At 42.7% G+C, this 15181-nt stretch overlaps 1 protein-coding gene across 1 annotated transcript in view; it reads right to left on the reverse strand.

Annotated features, from left to right (window-relative positions):
- LOC135524108 (copine-8-like) overlaps nt 1-15181 on the reverse strand; it is a 72244-nt gene that overhangs the window by 15315 nt on the left and 41748 nt on the right. Inside the window, exons 7-10 of the mRNA XM_064951313.1 lie at nt 12333-12409; nt 5057-5120; nt 4620-4723; nt 2787-2891 (exon numbers count right to left, since the gene is read on the reverse strand). Of these exons, the coding sequence (XP_064807385.1) occupies nt 2787-2891; nt 4620-4723; nt 5057-5120; nt 12333-12409 (350 nt within the window). The remainder of the gene's footprint in view (nt 1-2786; nt 2892-4619; nt 4724-5056; nt 5121-12332; nt 12410-15181) is intronic.

Here is a 15181-nt window from a genome sequence, read left to right on the forward strand (position 1 = left end):
CGTAATTGTACATGCTGAACAGCTTTCTATCTATGGGACAATATCCACTTCAGGCAGCAGGTGTTGGAGAATGTGATGAAGAGGCTTGTGGAACCTTAAGTTCGCAAGGGGAGAAATGTCATCATGGACAATTTCTTCACTTCAACTGTCATTGGCTATAAGATGTCTGGCCGGCACCATAAACAAAGTGAGAGCGGAGCTCCCTCCCTATGCGCAAAATAAGGCACCTGCACAGCCGTTGTAGGCCTGCTCCACAATGGTGCTGAAGAATGACAAGGTGATGGGGACACAATAAAGTGAAAACCAGAAACTATTACGCACTACAACCAAACAAAGGTATGTCTAACTTTGTCAAGCAAGTGGAAGTTATGAACATTTTGTCAACTGTTAGCTAAATGAAATCCAACTGATGCCATCGTGTGAAAACGCACACAAGCAATGGACATCGCTGCCAAGTCCCTTTATGGAGTTCATTTTTCCAAGGTAATGCACAGAACGGAGGCATTTATTCCTCTTATAACACAATTGCCAAAGAAAACAATATGAAAGCACACATTTACCAGCAGAAATAAAACATTTTGTTATACATTTACATTTACATTTAAGTCATTTAGCAGACGCTCTTATCCAGAGCGACTTACAAATTGGATTATACTGTCAAATTCATACTTTCTAATCCGTTGTTTGCTCGATTATTTCTATATTTACTGACGCAACACAGTCGTTTGTTTTTTATTTTCCATTGCCATGCTCGCTGGCGACGCTCTTATCCCTTGCTTGCTAGCTAGCTAAGGCTAACACAGCCACAACCGCTGCAGCCAGAATAACAGCAAGGTCGCTGTTTTCTATTGACATTCATTTGGATGTATTCTTAACAATGAGCTGATAATGCCCGATTTTGCCTGGCATAGCTAGAAAAGTTTGCCTTCTCGTCAGGACACTCGTCAACACTGACTGTTCATTTTGAAACTCCCAAACCCGCATGTGGGAGCGTAATCATCGCCTGAAACGAATTAGCATAACGCAATGGACATAAATATCCCTAGAAAATATTCCTATTCATGAAAATCACAAATGAAATATATTGAGACACAGCTTAGCCTTTTGTTAATCACCCTGTCATCTCAGATTGTCAAAATATGCTTTACAGCCAAAGCTAGACAAGCATTTGTGTAAGTTTATCGATAGCCTAGCATAGCATTATGCCTTGCTAGCAGCAGGCAACCTTGTCACGGAAATCAGAAAAGCAATCAAATTAAATCGTTTACCTTTGATGAACTTCGGATGTTTTCACTCACGAGACTCCCAGGTAGATAGCCAAAGTTCATTTTTTCCCAAAATATTATTTTTGTAGGTGAAATAGCTCTGTTTGTTCTTCACGTTTGGCTGAGAAATCACCCGGAAATTGTGGTCACAACGCCGAACCGAAAAATATTCCAAATTAGCTCCATAATATCGACAGAAACATGGCAAACGTTGTTTATAATCAATCCTCAAGGTGTTTTTCTAATATCTATTCGATAATATATCCGTCGGGACAATTCGTTTTTCAGTAGGACCGATTGGAGTAATGGCTACCTCTGTATTTTACGCGAGAATCTCTCTCTGAGCCACCATGTGACCACTTACGCAATGTGGCCGCCTACGGCTATTCTTCAACAGAAATGCGTAAAACTATGTCACAATGCTGTAGACACCTTGGGGAATACGTAGAAAGCATAAGCTCGTTGATGGCACATTCACAGCTGAATAGGGACTCATTGGAACGCAGCACTTTGAAAACCTGGGACACTTCCGGATTGGATTTTTCTCAGGCTTTCGCTTGCAACATCAGTTCTGTTATACTCACGGACAATATCTTTACAGTTTTGGAAACGTTCGTGTTTTTTTCCCCAAAAATGAAAATACTGCCCCCTAGTACCAACAGGTTTTAATTACGGGATCGATCGCATATCAAACACTAGGCTAGAAGCTAGCTAGTTTGTTGCTAGCCATCCCGCCAATATGAAAAACAAATTCAAACTAGAAACATGGGAGGATTTGACAGCTTTAGCGGAGGAGGGGACTGGAGAAGTAAATGTTCATCACTCATCATGTTACGTCAACAGATGCTCCCTCCAAAAATGATCTGCAAATCAATGCTAGCTAGCTAAGTGTTTCCCTCATTGGACCTCTGTAGCAAGTACGGTCTGCATGTGTAGGCGCATATTGCTTCATGATTATACGGTGTCCCAATATATTTCAAATTATCCCATTATCTGGTTTTAATGTCCATTATAGAGTTTCACAATTTATCAAGGCCTCTTGGTCCTTATAATGATGTTAAGGCTATTGATGCTTTCCTAATTTGACTGTGCGTCTTGACCATGCATCTTGGTGGTTGGGGTATTTTTATTTTGTTGTCATAAAAAGAAGCTGTTACCGTGTTCCAAAACATATGCTTTATGTTTCATAGTTGCAACAAAGGCACTCTACAAATATAACTTTTTTACATATAGCCTACAGTAACATACTGTAAATGAATGAAAACGGTAATGTTATTTGAAAATGTTACCCAAGGCCTTCAAACACAACCACATGAAAACAAAATGCGATAGCATATAGGAAATGTATGAATTACACTGTTAGAATGTTACAGTCAGAATGACTACTCATTAGCTTGAAGGGGGGTGTAGCGTAGAAGGAGGAAGTCACTTCAAAGGGACTCTCTCTGCCATTCTCCTTTTTTATTTCAAAGCGTTGAATCTATGCATCTGTCAGTTACCTGCGTCTAAGGAATGAGTTACCTGTCATAGTCTCCGTTGCACAGGGCCTTGACAGGGATCTTGAAGGCCTGCCACACTGGGTCCAGAGTGTTCTTCACCACCTCTGTCTTATGGCAGATAGTAAATCTAGAAACACACAACGGCTGTCAGGACCCTTTCAAGACAACATGTTGTTTTAACTCCTACTTATTATTTTTTATTTTTTTGCTGTATAGAAGTCAAAACAACAGCAGCAGCAGCAGCAGCAGCTTCATGTTCTTATACAGGATACAGTGTGGCCATGTGGTCAGGGAGATCATGCTGCTGTTGTGCCCCGGAGCTAGCCATTTAAACTGCTTCAGTAAATATCCAGCTGCACAAAAGCCAAATGTGTTGAGTGCAAGATATGGGAGTCAGCTCGCATAAAAACATCTGCTGGGCAAAGCCGTCCCGTACAATGTATGTTTAACTCAGGCTCACCCTTTATTTCCCTTGCCTTTCATTTTATTAATTTCTCCTCTCATCCTTTCTTTCACATCCACTCATCCCTTAGCACCTATACTGTCTGTGCAAATGTTGGTTCGGGGAGGGGGGTTGGAGGAGGAGGATTATTGAAGACAATGTTTGAAGACGTAGGGGTTTCAGATGTTTTCAGGAAGATGGGCAGGGACTCTGCTGTCCAAGATTCAGAGGGAAGCTGGTTCCATTATTGGGGTGCCAGGACAGAGAAGAGCTTGGACTGGGCTGAGCGGGAGCTGCCCTCCCTTAGGGGTGGGAGGTCCAAGAGACCTGAGGTGGCAGAACGGAGTGCTCGGGTTGTAGGGTTTGAGCAAAGCCTGAAGGTAGGGAGGGGAAGCTCCTCGTGCTCTATGTAGGCAAGCACCATGGTCTTGTAGTGGATGCGAGCTTCGACTGGAAGCCAGTGGAGAGCGCATCTCAAAACAGGTTCTAAATACTGTTGACATCTAGTGGAAGCCTTGGGAAGTGAAACATAACTAATATCACCCTGTATCTTCAATGGGGGCTGAATTGAAAAACTACAAACCTCAGATTTCCCACTTCCTGGTTGGATTTTTTTCTCAGGTCTTTGAATGCCATATGAGTTCTGTTATACTCACAGACATCATTCAAACAGTTTTAGAAACTTCAGAGTGTTTTCTATCCAATACTAACAATAATATGCATATATTAGCATCTGGGACAGAGTAGGAGGCAGTTCACTCTGGGCACGCTATTCATCCAAAAGTGAAAATGCTGCCCCCTATCCCAAAAAGGTTAATGGTCTTACTCAGATCGGCTACGGCGAGCGTGATCACACCAGAACAGCTGCTGCTCTCATGCATGTTTCAGTGTTGCTTGCCTTGAAGGGCTCATAGAAGTCATTTAGCTTGTCTGGTTGGCTTGTGTCACTGGGCAGCTTGCGGCTGGGTTTCATTTTGTAGTCCATAATAGTTTGCAAGCCCTGCCACATCCGACGAGGGTCAGAGCTGGTGTAGTAGGATTCAATCTCAGTGCTGTATTTACGCTTTGCCTGTTTGAATGCTTTCAACTGAAATGTGTCTTCTGCATTTAACTCAACCCCTCTGACACAGAGTTGTGGGGGGCTGCCTTAAATCGATGACCACGTCATCGGCACCCAGGGAGCAGTCAGTTGCTGTTGCTCAATGGCAGATTTTTCCATTTTGCCAGCTCGGGGATTTGAACCAGTGACCTTTCGGTTAGTGGCCCAATGCTCTTAACCAATAGGCTACCTGCCACCCATCACATAGTACAGTATACAGTATGCAAACAAACATGATTAGTGGTTGTGAGTGAATCAAGTTTTCATTCGATTTTGTATGTAATAATAAATCAACACTTGTTGTGATGACTTACGATCCGTCTTCGTTACTGCGGTAGAAGACCAGAAAAGGATCCGATTTCCCAAAGAAGTCTTTCTTGTCCAACTTGTTCCCACAGAATTGCAGCATCACTGACTCCTAGAGAGGTTACCGATAGATGGAACAGACAGACAATGAAAACCACAGCCTGGGAAAATAGTCATTTTTCTCTGTTTGCTTCCCCCCCATCTAATTATTTTACATTTCATGACCTGTTTTGATTGACCGAGTCCCTTAGTATTTGGTGGATTATTTGTAGGAAAAAAGGCAACAAGTCATTGTTGTGCTCCCATGTAGAGTATGTGGTATATGTATGACTGAAAAGGCACTGTTGAAAATGCTAAAGCTGTTCCATTTTCATGATGACTGTTCATTAAAAAAGGGGAACACTTACAATAGTTGCAGTTTTTTTTACACACAAAAACCACTCACCCTGCAATTGCTCAGCTCCTCTGCTCTCACTTTGATGGTACCACACTTCTTCCCTGGAATCCCACTGTTAAACCACAAAAGAGGTGAGAATAGAATCACTAGAATCATCACTTCTGGCAGCGTTTACTGTACATTTGTGCGTTGTTCATGGCTCTCCGTCCATTTTTGTATTTTATTTTAGGACACCTTTATTTATACAGGTAAGTCAATTAAGAACACATTCTTATTTACAATGACGACTCTTCCGTCGAGCATCGTCAATACCTTCCTTGACAAAGATGAGGCCTAGCGTTTTGTGCAGAATGACGACAGAAAGAAATTGACCAAGTAAAAATAGACACATGAATGCCAGAACCCCAAGGCTTGATTTAGACTGGAGAGAGAGAGAGAGCAACATTGTTTTTCATTTGGCTAAATAGAGCTATATAATGTTGCTGGAATTATGCAATAACATGCATGGAGGAAAATAGATGGCAAATTGAAGTGAGTCTTTGAAATGCAACCGGGGCTCTCGGAGGCCCAGCGAGAGAAGCACTCACTGAAATGGACTGACTGGGTGAGCAGTGAGCACAAAACCTTGGCACTGGAGGGGAGGTGGGGGGGGGGGGGTAAAAGAGAGAGAGGGTATAGGAAAGTGAAGACTGGATAAAGAACACGAATGGCATTGAACTAACTCTGCAGTTCATACGAGTCCTTCCATTAAATGATCTACACAGTTGTTATGGTTCCCTTTCAGTCAGTCAAATCGGTACAACACAGCTATGGGGAGTTCATACACTAACGCCCTCTACTGAAGAACGTTAGAATCACGCCTGAGAAGGCCAATGAACACCGTGCCTAACCGGAAGTCCGGCCTTCCACAGGTGATAAACCCAAGGTACGAATTCATTCCTTCCATTCTTCTGCGCTTCACCTCGAGCTGAGCAGAACAATGTCACGTGTTCTTTAAAAATAATGAACATGGGGAACGCGAAATACAAGGGTTTACTTCAACTTACCACTGACACTTGCTTCTACACCTGCATTGCTTGCTGTTTGGGGTTTTGGGCTGGGTTTCTGTACAGCACTTTGAAATATCAGCTGATGTACGAAGGGCTATATAAATACATTTGATTTGATTTGACTTAAGGAGGACGTGCTCATCCTTCTGGACATTGCGTTTTAAAAGCTTAGTAACTGGTTTCGTGATTTTCCTGCTGAATCTGTTAGTTAATCTTCTCCGTGTTTACTAATTGGCCGATTAAATTAACCAAAACAACGAAAGCTAACAAGCCGTGCTCGCTCGTCTTCAAGACCTTGTCTAAATAGATAAAAAAGATACTCACGTTTTGTCGTCTGTCTCGACGCGGTGCATGCTCCATCTGCCCCCTGCTTGGGTCAGCTTTTGTGCGGGACGGTGACAGTAACACTGGCTTGCACGCAGCTGTCACTGTTCCCCAAGTCCATGGTGCGCGCAAGTTCCTTTGGGAAACGTGTGGAATTCTTATGGCTTGCTTTCACGGGTGCCCGTACCTCGGGCTGGGTATGACTTACGTGACCCAAGGATGATTTGAGGCACGCGAAAGCCGGTTGCTTTGCGATCTATCACCGGCTAAGGGAGGCGACTTGAAGGGAGAGAACGGCTGGGTTGGTGGGCATGCCAGGCCGCCTGTACCTGCCTCGATCAAACACGTTTACCTCTCGTCCCAAAGATGGTCGATGATCAGGTCTTATGTGGACGGGATTAGGCTAGCTAAACAGAGCTGCATAGTGTGCTACCCACAGGGTCGCTGACTCGTCAAGGCGAGCTAGCTAGTGTACTGCCATTGGTGATTCCTGCCTCCCATTTTGGAATTGATCGTGTAGCTCTCTTGTTTAGCATATGTAAGTTCTGCAGCTGCACCATGTCACTGGCCCCAGTGTAGCCCACAGTGTGCTTACATCTGGGACGGGAGAGAGTCATTAGGCAGCGCACAGATTGCACAATACCTGGGTCCAACAGGCTTTCCTGTCAGGTTGGAACTCTGGGTGGTCTGCCGTGGGCCATTTCATTTGGTGTAAGCTAGGGCTGGCATGGGGTGTGATTTCATATCCCTATAGCTGTTATGTACGGAGTCGACCGACTGACATGGAATGTATAGTTATGGCTTTAACTAATGTTGGGGCGGCAGGGTAGCCTAGTGGTTAGAGCGTTGGACTAGTAACCGGAAGGTTGCAAGTTCAAATCCCCGAGCTGACAAGGTACAAATCTGTCGTTCTGCCCCTGAACAGGCAGTTAATTAACCAAGGCCGTCATTGAAAATAAGAATTTGTTCTTAACCTGTTACATCTATGGGGGTGCTATTTCATTATTGGATAAAAAAACGTGCCCGTTGTAAGCGCAATATTTTGTCACAAAAAGATGCTCGACTATGCATATAATTGACAGCTTTGGAAAGAGGACACTCTGACGTTTCCAAAACTGCAAAGATATTGTCTGTGAGTGCCCCAGAACTGATGCTACAGGCGAAACCAAGATGAAACTTCAACCAGGAAATGAGCAGGATTTTTGAGGCGCTGTTTTTCATTGTCTCCTTATATGGCTGTGAATGCGCAAGGAATGAGCCTGCCCGATCTATCGTTTCCCCAATGTGTCTGCAGCATTGTGACGTATTTGTAGGCATATCATTGGAAGATTGACCATAAGAGACTACATTTGCCAGGTGTCTGCCCGGTGTCCTCCGTCGAAATTGGTGCGTCATCTTCAACTGCACGTATTTTTCCAAGCGATTCACCGGAGAAAGTAGACTACCACGAACGATATATCAATGAAGAGATATGTGAAAAACACATTGAGGATTGATTCTAAACAGCGTTGGCCGTGTTTCAGTCGATATTATGGAGTTAATTTGGAAAACAGTTCGCCGTTTTGATGACTGAATTTTCGGGGTTTTTTGGTACCCAAACGTGATGTACAAAACGGAGCGATTTCTCCTACACAAAGAATCTTTCAGGAAAAACTGAACATTTGCTATGTAACTGAGAGTCTCCTCATTGAAAACATCTGAAGTTCTTCAAAGGTAAATGATTTTATTTGAATCCTTTTCTGGTTTTTGTGCAAATGTTGCCCGCTAAATGCTACACTAGCTATCAATACTCTTACACAAATGCTTGTTTTGCTATGGTTCAAAAGCATATTTTGAGATGACAGTGTTGTTAAGAAAAGGCTAAGCTTGAGAGCTAGCACATTCATTTCATTTAATTTGCGATTTTCATAAATAGTTAACGTTGCGTTATGCTAATGAGCTTGAGGCTATAACTGGATACAGGTTTTTTTCATAGCCAAACGTGAACAAAACAGAGCGGTTTGTTCTACACAAATAATATTTTTTTTGAAAAACTGAACATTTGCTATCTAACTGAGAGTCTCCTCATTGAAAACATCTGAAGTTCTTCAAAGGTAAATGATTTTATTTTAATGATTTTCTTGTTTTTGTGAAAATGTTGCTGGCTGAATTCTAGGCTTATAGCTATGCTTAGCTATCAATACTCTTACACAAATGCTTGTTTAGCTATTGTTGAAAAGCATATTTTGAAAATCTGAGATGACAGTGTTGTTAACAAAAGTCTAAGCTTGACAGCAAATATATTTATTTCATTTAATTTGCGATTTTCATGAATAGTTAACGTTGAGTTATGCTAATGAGCTTGAGGCTATAAATAGGATCCCGGATCCGGGATTGCTCGACGCAAGAAGTTAACTGACTTGCCTGGTTAAATAAAAAGGTTTAAAAAAATAATAAAAAATGTTCCCTGTAGGAGGGAAATAAGATACATCACCTGTTCGGCCCCGCACTGCCCAGTTCTGGGCTCGATGAACAGCGGGCGTTACTGAATGGAACAAACTTATCTGTGCCTCGGGATTATCACTTGTGGCTTCCGGTGAGGCACATTGGCCTTGTCAGGATTGGTTCAAATGTTCTTCAGTAGTGAAAAACTCCCCATAGTTGTGTTGTACCTTGTTTCCCACCTCCAGGGAACAGTTAGTCATAACTGTACATTCTCACCTATAGTCTAGAACAGGGACAATCTATACTTTTTTGGCTCAACTTCCCATTTTTAAGTGAAAAGAAAATATCTGGACCAGCACAGTACAATGTAAAAAGGGGTATACTGGTCATGTGTAATAGTATAATAAATGCTGCGTGACAAGTTCATGGCAGTCATTATTATCATCAGGATAAATTATAAAATTATTATCTCAATGCCTGTTTGTGGTGTGCCTCCTAAGAGCATCTGTCTCCAGCCAGCATTGTTTACTTCTGGACATATGCTCCTCCTTTGCTCTGCTCTTTATTTGTAAAATCTTCCTCCACTCCACTGAACACAAGTGCCACGCTTCTGACTTGGCCGTCTCTATGTAAATAGAGGTGCCACTTTAAGATACAGAGGACCGGCTGCACGCACTCACTCACGCACGCACGCACGCACACACACACACACACACACAAGTGTAGCCTGAGATGATTATATAACTCAACAACAGCGGCACATTCTAATATCATCATCTTGTGTCATTCTTCTGCAGACCCATTCAGCTGCGACAACCCATTGATTCATTTTGTATATACATTTGTCACATGCACACACGTGCATACACACAGACACACACAAACAGTCACACACTCAGTCAGACACCCGCAGGCAGGCAGGCACGCACGCACACACACAAACAATAATCTCAGGCAAACACAAACACACACACACACACACACAGTGGAGTGAGGGCCACCCCTTACGGTTCACACATGAAGAACACACCCTGCTCTCAGTGCCTCGGGAAGAAAATAAATGGACATTCAAATAGCACCCTATTCATTATGTAGTGCACTAGACCCCTACCGGCCCAGGTCAAAAGGAGTGCACTCTAAAGGGAATAGGGTGCCATCTGGGACGCAGTTATTTTTCTCTTTGCACTTAAACCCCCCTGAGGAACCATTAGTGGAGGTGACAGAGGGGCTCCTAACACTAACAAATCTGTTTCAAAATACCAGGCCATATTGTACAGTATTTTACATTATACTGGAATACATCACTGAAGATAAAGCATGTATATTTGTAGAGCACAGCACAGGCCATAGTAGCTTTTTTTTCCAGAGCGGGCATATGCTTTTATTAAAAAATAAATGTACAAATTTGCACTTCCAATTTGTGTAAGACTTCCCAGTTGGAAACTATTCATCACATTTAGTTGACAGTGACAGTGCATATTAATCAACATTTAAGTTCTCTTCAATGTAAAAGTGCTGTGGTTAGATGCTATTGTTCCATTTGTAGTTCCAGTTCAATTTCAACTCTAGTCAATTTGAGGAATCTCCAATAAGACTCCTGGCTCCTTGATAAATCATGCCTCAAAATGACACAGATTAACATAGCGACATGGCTCCCAAATTAACGCATGTGTATTTTTAACTTGATAATAATTCACTTGAGAATGTGTAATCATCTTTGTTATTTTTTAAACATGCTGGAACATTATGCAAGTGAAGCCCCTTCTTATCCCATTGTGTAAAAAACAGCAGCTGGCAACAACAACACTGTTGGCATCCCATACAGTGTATAAAATCATTTCTGGATGAGAAAGAGAACTGTCATTATCTAAGTGGATTCTTACGTTCTATTTGTATTTCAAAAGTATTCAGACCACATTTTGTTACGTTACAGCCTTCTTCTAAAATGTATTAAATACATGTTTTTCCTCAGCAATGTACACACAATAGCCCATAATGATAAAGTGAAAACAGGCTTTTTAAAATGTTTGCAAATATATTAAAATAGAAAAACTGAAATGCCTTATTTACATAAGTACTCAGAACTTTTTCTATGAGACTCGAAATTGAGCTCAGTTGTATCCTGTTTCCATTGATCATCCTTGAGATGTTTCTACAACTTGATTGGAGTCCACCTGTGGTAAATTCAATTGATTGGACATGATTTGGAAATGCACACACCTGTCTATATAAGGTCCCACAGTTGACAGTGCATGTCAGACCAAGCCATGAGGTCGAAGGATTTGTCCGTAGAGCTCAGAGACAGGATTGTGTCGAGGCACAGATCTGGGGAAGGGTACCAAAAACTCTCTGCAGCATTGAAGGTCCCCAAGACCACAGTGGCCTCCATCATTCTTAAATGGAAGAAGTTTGGAACCACCAAGACTCTTCAGAGAGCTGGCCGCCTGGCAAAAAACTGAGCAATCGAGGTAGAATGGCCTTGGTCAGGGACCAAGAACCCGATGGTCTCTCTGACAGAGCTCTTGAGTTCCACTGTGGAGATGGGAGAACCGTCCAGAAGGACAACCATGTCTGCAGCACTCCACCAATCAGGCCTTTATGGTAGATTGGGAGGTTAGTCAGTTTCGAGGCAAAGATGAACGGAGCAAAGTACAGAGAGAGCCAACAGCACAATGACTATAAGCACACAGCCAAGATAAAGCAGGAGTGGCTTAGGGAGAAGTCTCTGAATGTCCTTGAGTTGCCCAGACTTGAACCCGATCGAACATCTATGGAGAGACCTGAAAATAGCTGTGCAGTAATGCTCCCCATCCAATCTGACAGAGATTAAGAGGATCTGCAGAGAAGAATGGAAGAAACTTCCCAAATAAAGGTGTGCAAAGCTTGTAGCGTCATACCCAAGAAGACACGAGGCTGTAATCGCTGCCAAAGGTGCTTCAACAAAGTACCGAGTAAAGGGTCTGAACACTTATGTAAATGTGATATTCCAGTTTTAAATTTCTAATACATTTCTAAAAACCTGTTTTTGATTTCTCATTATGGGGTATTGTGTGTAGATTGATGAAGAACATTTAAAAAAATCTAATTTAGAATAAGGCTTTAATGTAACAAAATGTGGAAAAAGTCAAGGGGTCTGAATACTTTCCGAATGCATTGTACATCAACTGAGTTTCATTAAATAGGCACGAACAGGGTTCTTTTAATGCTCAACATTAATTTGTGGTAACCTTGCCAACAACAAAAAGTTCTCAAAGTGGGGTAGTGTATTAGGAATCATGTTATAATGAGCAATCTATTTCCTTAATTGACTGGAATTGCAACGATATTGGCCCCAATGTTGAATATACTGTACATCAATAGAATACCAACAACGCAAAATTTCAAATAAAATAGAACCCTTTAAACCATGTAAATTATGTGGCCTCTTGGGCCTGGCTTTTTATAATGAGGACAAAATAGGCCAAAAATAGCAACAATAGGGTGTGTGTGTGTGTTTTTGTGACAGAACGGTACAGTACATTACTTACATGAGAGGTTTTTCCACGCAGCTTCCCATGGAGCCCACCACCTCCCCCAGGGTACAGAATGCCTGGCCCAGGAAGTCCTACACACACACACACACACGAGAAAGAGCGAGTGAGAGTGTGTGAGAGAAATGGCCCAAAAGATAGATGAGAAATAAACACATTTGATATACATTTTTTCGTAAGATTTTCAGAACGTAATGAGCACAAACGCTATGCGAGCAGATCAAGGAGGTTCAACTGGAAAAAAGTGACCCTGATTCTAGCTATGATTTCCAATCTTCTACCTCCCAACCCCCTGGCTTAGCCCCCCACCATGCCACACAGCCCAAGATAATGTCCTAGGATATTTACGTTTCGACTAAATATTTTTTTTGTAAAGCTTCTCTATAAAATCCTATGAGCATATGGGGATGAAGAATAACATTGATACGTGATGAACAAAGCCTAATTTTATAGATGCTTTCGTTCTCACTGACTTACAGGTAACACAGAGTTAACACATATAGCACATACACTTAACGCATTGTTCCCAGGTGAGAATCAAACCCACAACCTGGTCTTCTACCGTAGGCGCCCCGTCATGCCTTAACCAACTGAGCCATGGAAGGTGTGAAAGCTATGTAGCTTTTACCATTTGACACAAACAGACGGTCTTGAGTCTTTCTCTCTCTCTGTCTGTCTGCCAAATATAGTGTGGTGGCTCACACAAGTAGAGAGGGTAGTATTGTTTAGTTTTGTATGCTTGGTGTTGTTCGCACAGGCCCTTTGGGCTGGAGCAATGAAATTAAACTCAGTGTGTCGAAGACTCAAAAGAGTGAGGCCTTGTACTATGCTACTGGGCCCAGCCTGGCTCTGCGTATAATAAATTCACTTGACAGATGAGCTGTGTTTGGTCCAGCGGGCAGAAAGCTGCTCCCAGGATCTATTCTGCCTGTCGGTGATTATCACTCCTCTCCCTTTGTCCCACCGTGCAACTTGGGCCCATTGCTCTTCTTCGGAAAGAGAGAGTGTGGAAAACAGCCATCCCTCCTTCAGTGTATATTTTAGAACACCCGGGGGATTGTGCTGTCACTAATATGCGGGACGGGCTAAAGGTGGTGGTGAGCTTTCCAGTAGAGGCAAAGAGGGACAGGTTTGTACACATCAGAACCGGAGAATAGGCCTAGTCTCAGCTAGGCTATAGGTGGGCGCCTGCTTCCCAACCGAAACAGTTCGGAACAGTTTATGCATATATTATGATGACATTTTGTTCATTTTGGTGTTCAGCTAGGGCTTTGTCCGCTGTGCTGGCAATCAAACATTTTTCTCAAGGCCAGCCAAAGTTTGGAAGGTCTGTGCCCCTTCGTCCGTGATTAGTCAACTCTAGGGGTGACGCAAGTTTCTTATTCTTGTAGGTTCAGCCCGACTCTCGGCGTGGATTCAACCATTTCGAACGACAACTTTGAGCATCAGTTGATCGAGTAGGTACAGAAATACCTTCGCAACTACAATTCTAGCCGTGCCTTATATAAAGTCCAACATGTAAATGCAAATTCATATAGGGAGATTGAGGAGACACTGGGATCCGAACAAACCACTTGTTCTAAAAAGTGGGGTAGGTTTCACAACAAGTTTTTCAAGGCAGAGAAAGGAAACAAGGGCAGCAGTGGAGATGCCGGTGGAAAGGCTACTTCAGGAATGTTACTGCTGGCTTTTTTTGGCACGTGGAACATGGGAAGACTGAAAGCAACATGCCGTCTTCACCAAAGGATGAGGTATATTGTATTTTCTATTGTAGTTGAAAAGAGTAGCTATGTTTTGCTAACAATAGCTAGCCTTCTGGTGCTAGCTACATGGCTGGCTAGTTGCTAGCTAGCCTAGCAGCATAGTCGTGCAGTGAAAGCAACCCAACCAACTAAACTAAAGATCTTTACAACTTTTGATCAAAAATAATTTTGTCAGAGAAAGAAAATCATAAGCTTCCCACATTGGTAACACCAAAGTCAAAGTTTGGTAGCAAGGTCCAGCTAGTCAAAAATGTGCAAACGTTTGAACAGAGATAATAAGAAGCTAGGCCAGGATGTTTGCAACATTATATAGTCTATTGTAATCTCGGTTAATGATATTTGATATTATGTTCATTGATCGTTTTGGATGGTTTGGATATGTGTACTAAACTTTTTTATTTTAAGGCACAAACACCAGTGAATGGAGACAGCACCTGGTTTCGTTCTCTGCGCCCCAGCACTGCCTATTCACTGGCCCACGCACTACATCTGCCCTCAGTATTGACTGGTCATCGGCCCCAGCCCATCTCACGCACTGAGCTGCAGTGCAGAATTAGAAACGATCTCCATGCAGGACCTGGGAAGCTCTATCCTGGGCTCACCTCCAAGATCTACTCTACTGGCTTGCTCCTCACCAGTGCCACAGAACAGCAGCAGAAGTAGCATTGGTGTGAGAAGGGAGAAAGGACCTGCAGACTCAGCACTTAACACATCACTCGCAAAGACATTGCAAATGATTGAAGACTTATCCCAGAGGTAAATACAAATATTTTCAGACTCCTCTTTCCCTCCGATCCCCTTTCCTCTCTTCTGTTGTGATTTTTCCTCCTCACCTCACCATGCACACTGCTCTCAAGGCACTCCTAATTTCCCCACCCCTCTTCTCATCCTATCCACAGGGCCCTGGCACCTATAGCTGATTTCATGGGAGAACTCTCGCCAAAACTCTGGCAGGAATTAGATCACCAGCTGCATGAGTTTGTGTATGACTTCAAGAAGAGGACATGGAACCGAACAACTGGGAACACAGTGAAATTCACTTGTTCTGTTGTTGTTCTGACATCTCTGGAGCCAGACACCAGA

The sequence above is a fragment of the Oncorhynchus masou genome, chromosome 31, assembly GCF_036934945.1.
Source record: "Oncorhynchus masou masou isolate Uvic2021 chromosome 31, UVic_Omas_1.1, whole genome shotgun sequence".
Taxonomy (NCBI): domain Eukaryota; kingdom Metazoa; phylum Chordata; class Actinopteri; order Salmoniformes; family Salmonidae; genus Oncorhynchus; species Oncorhynchus masou.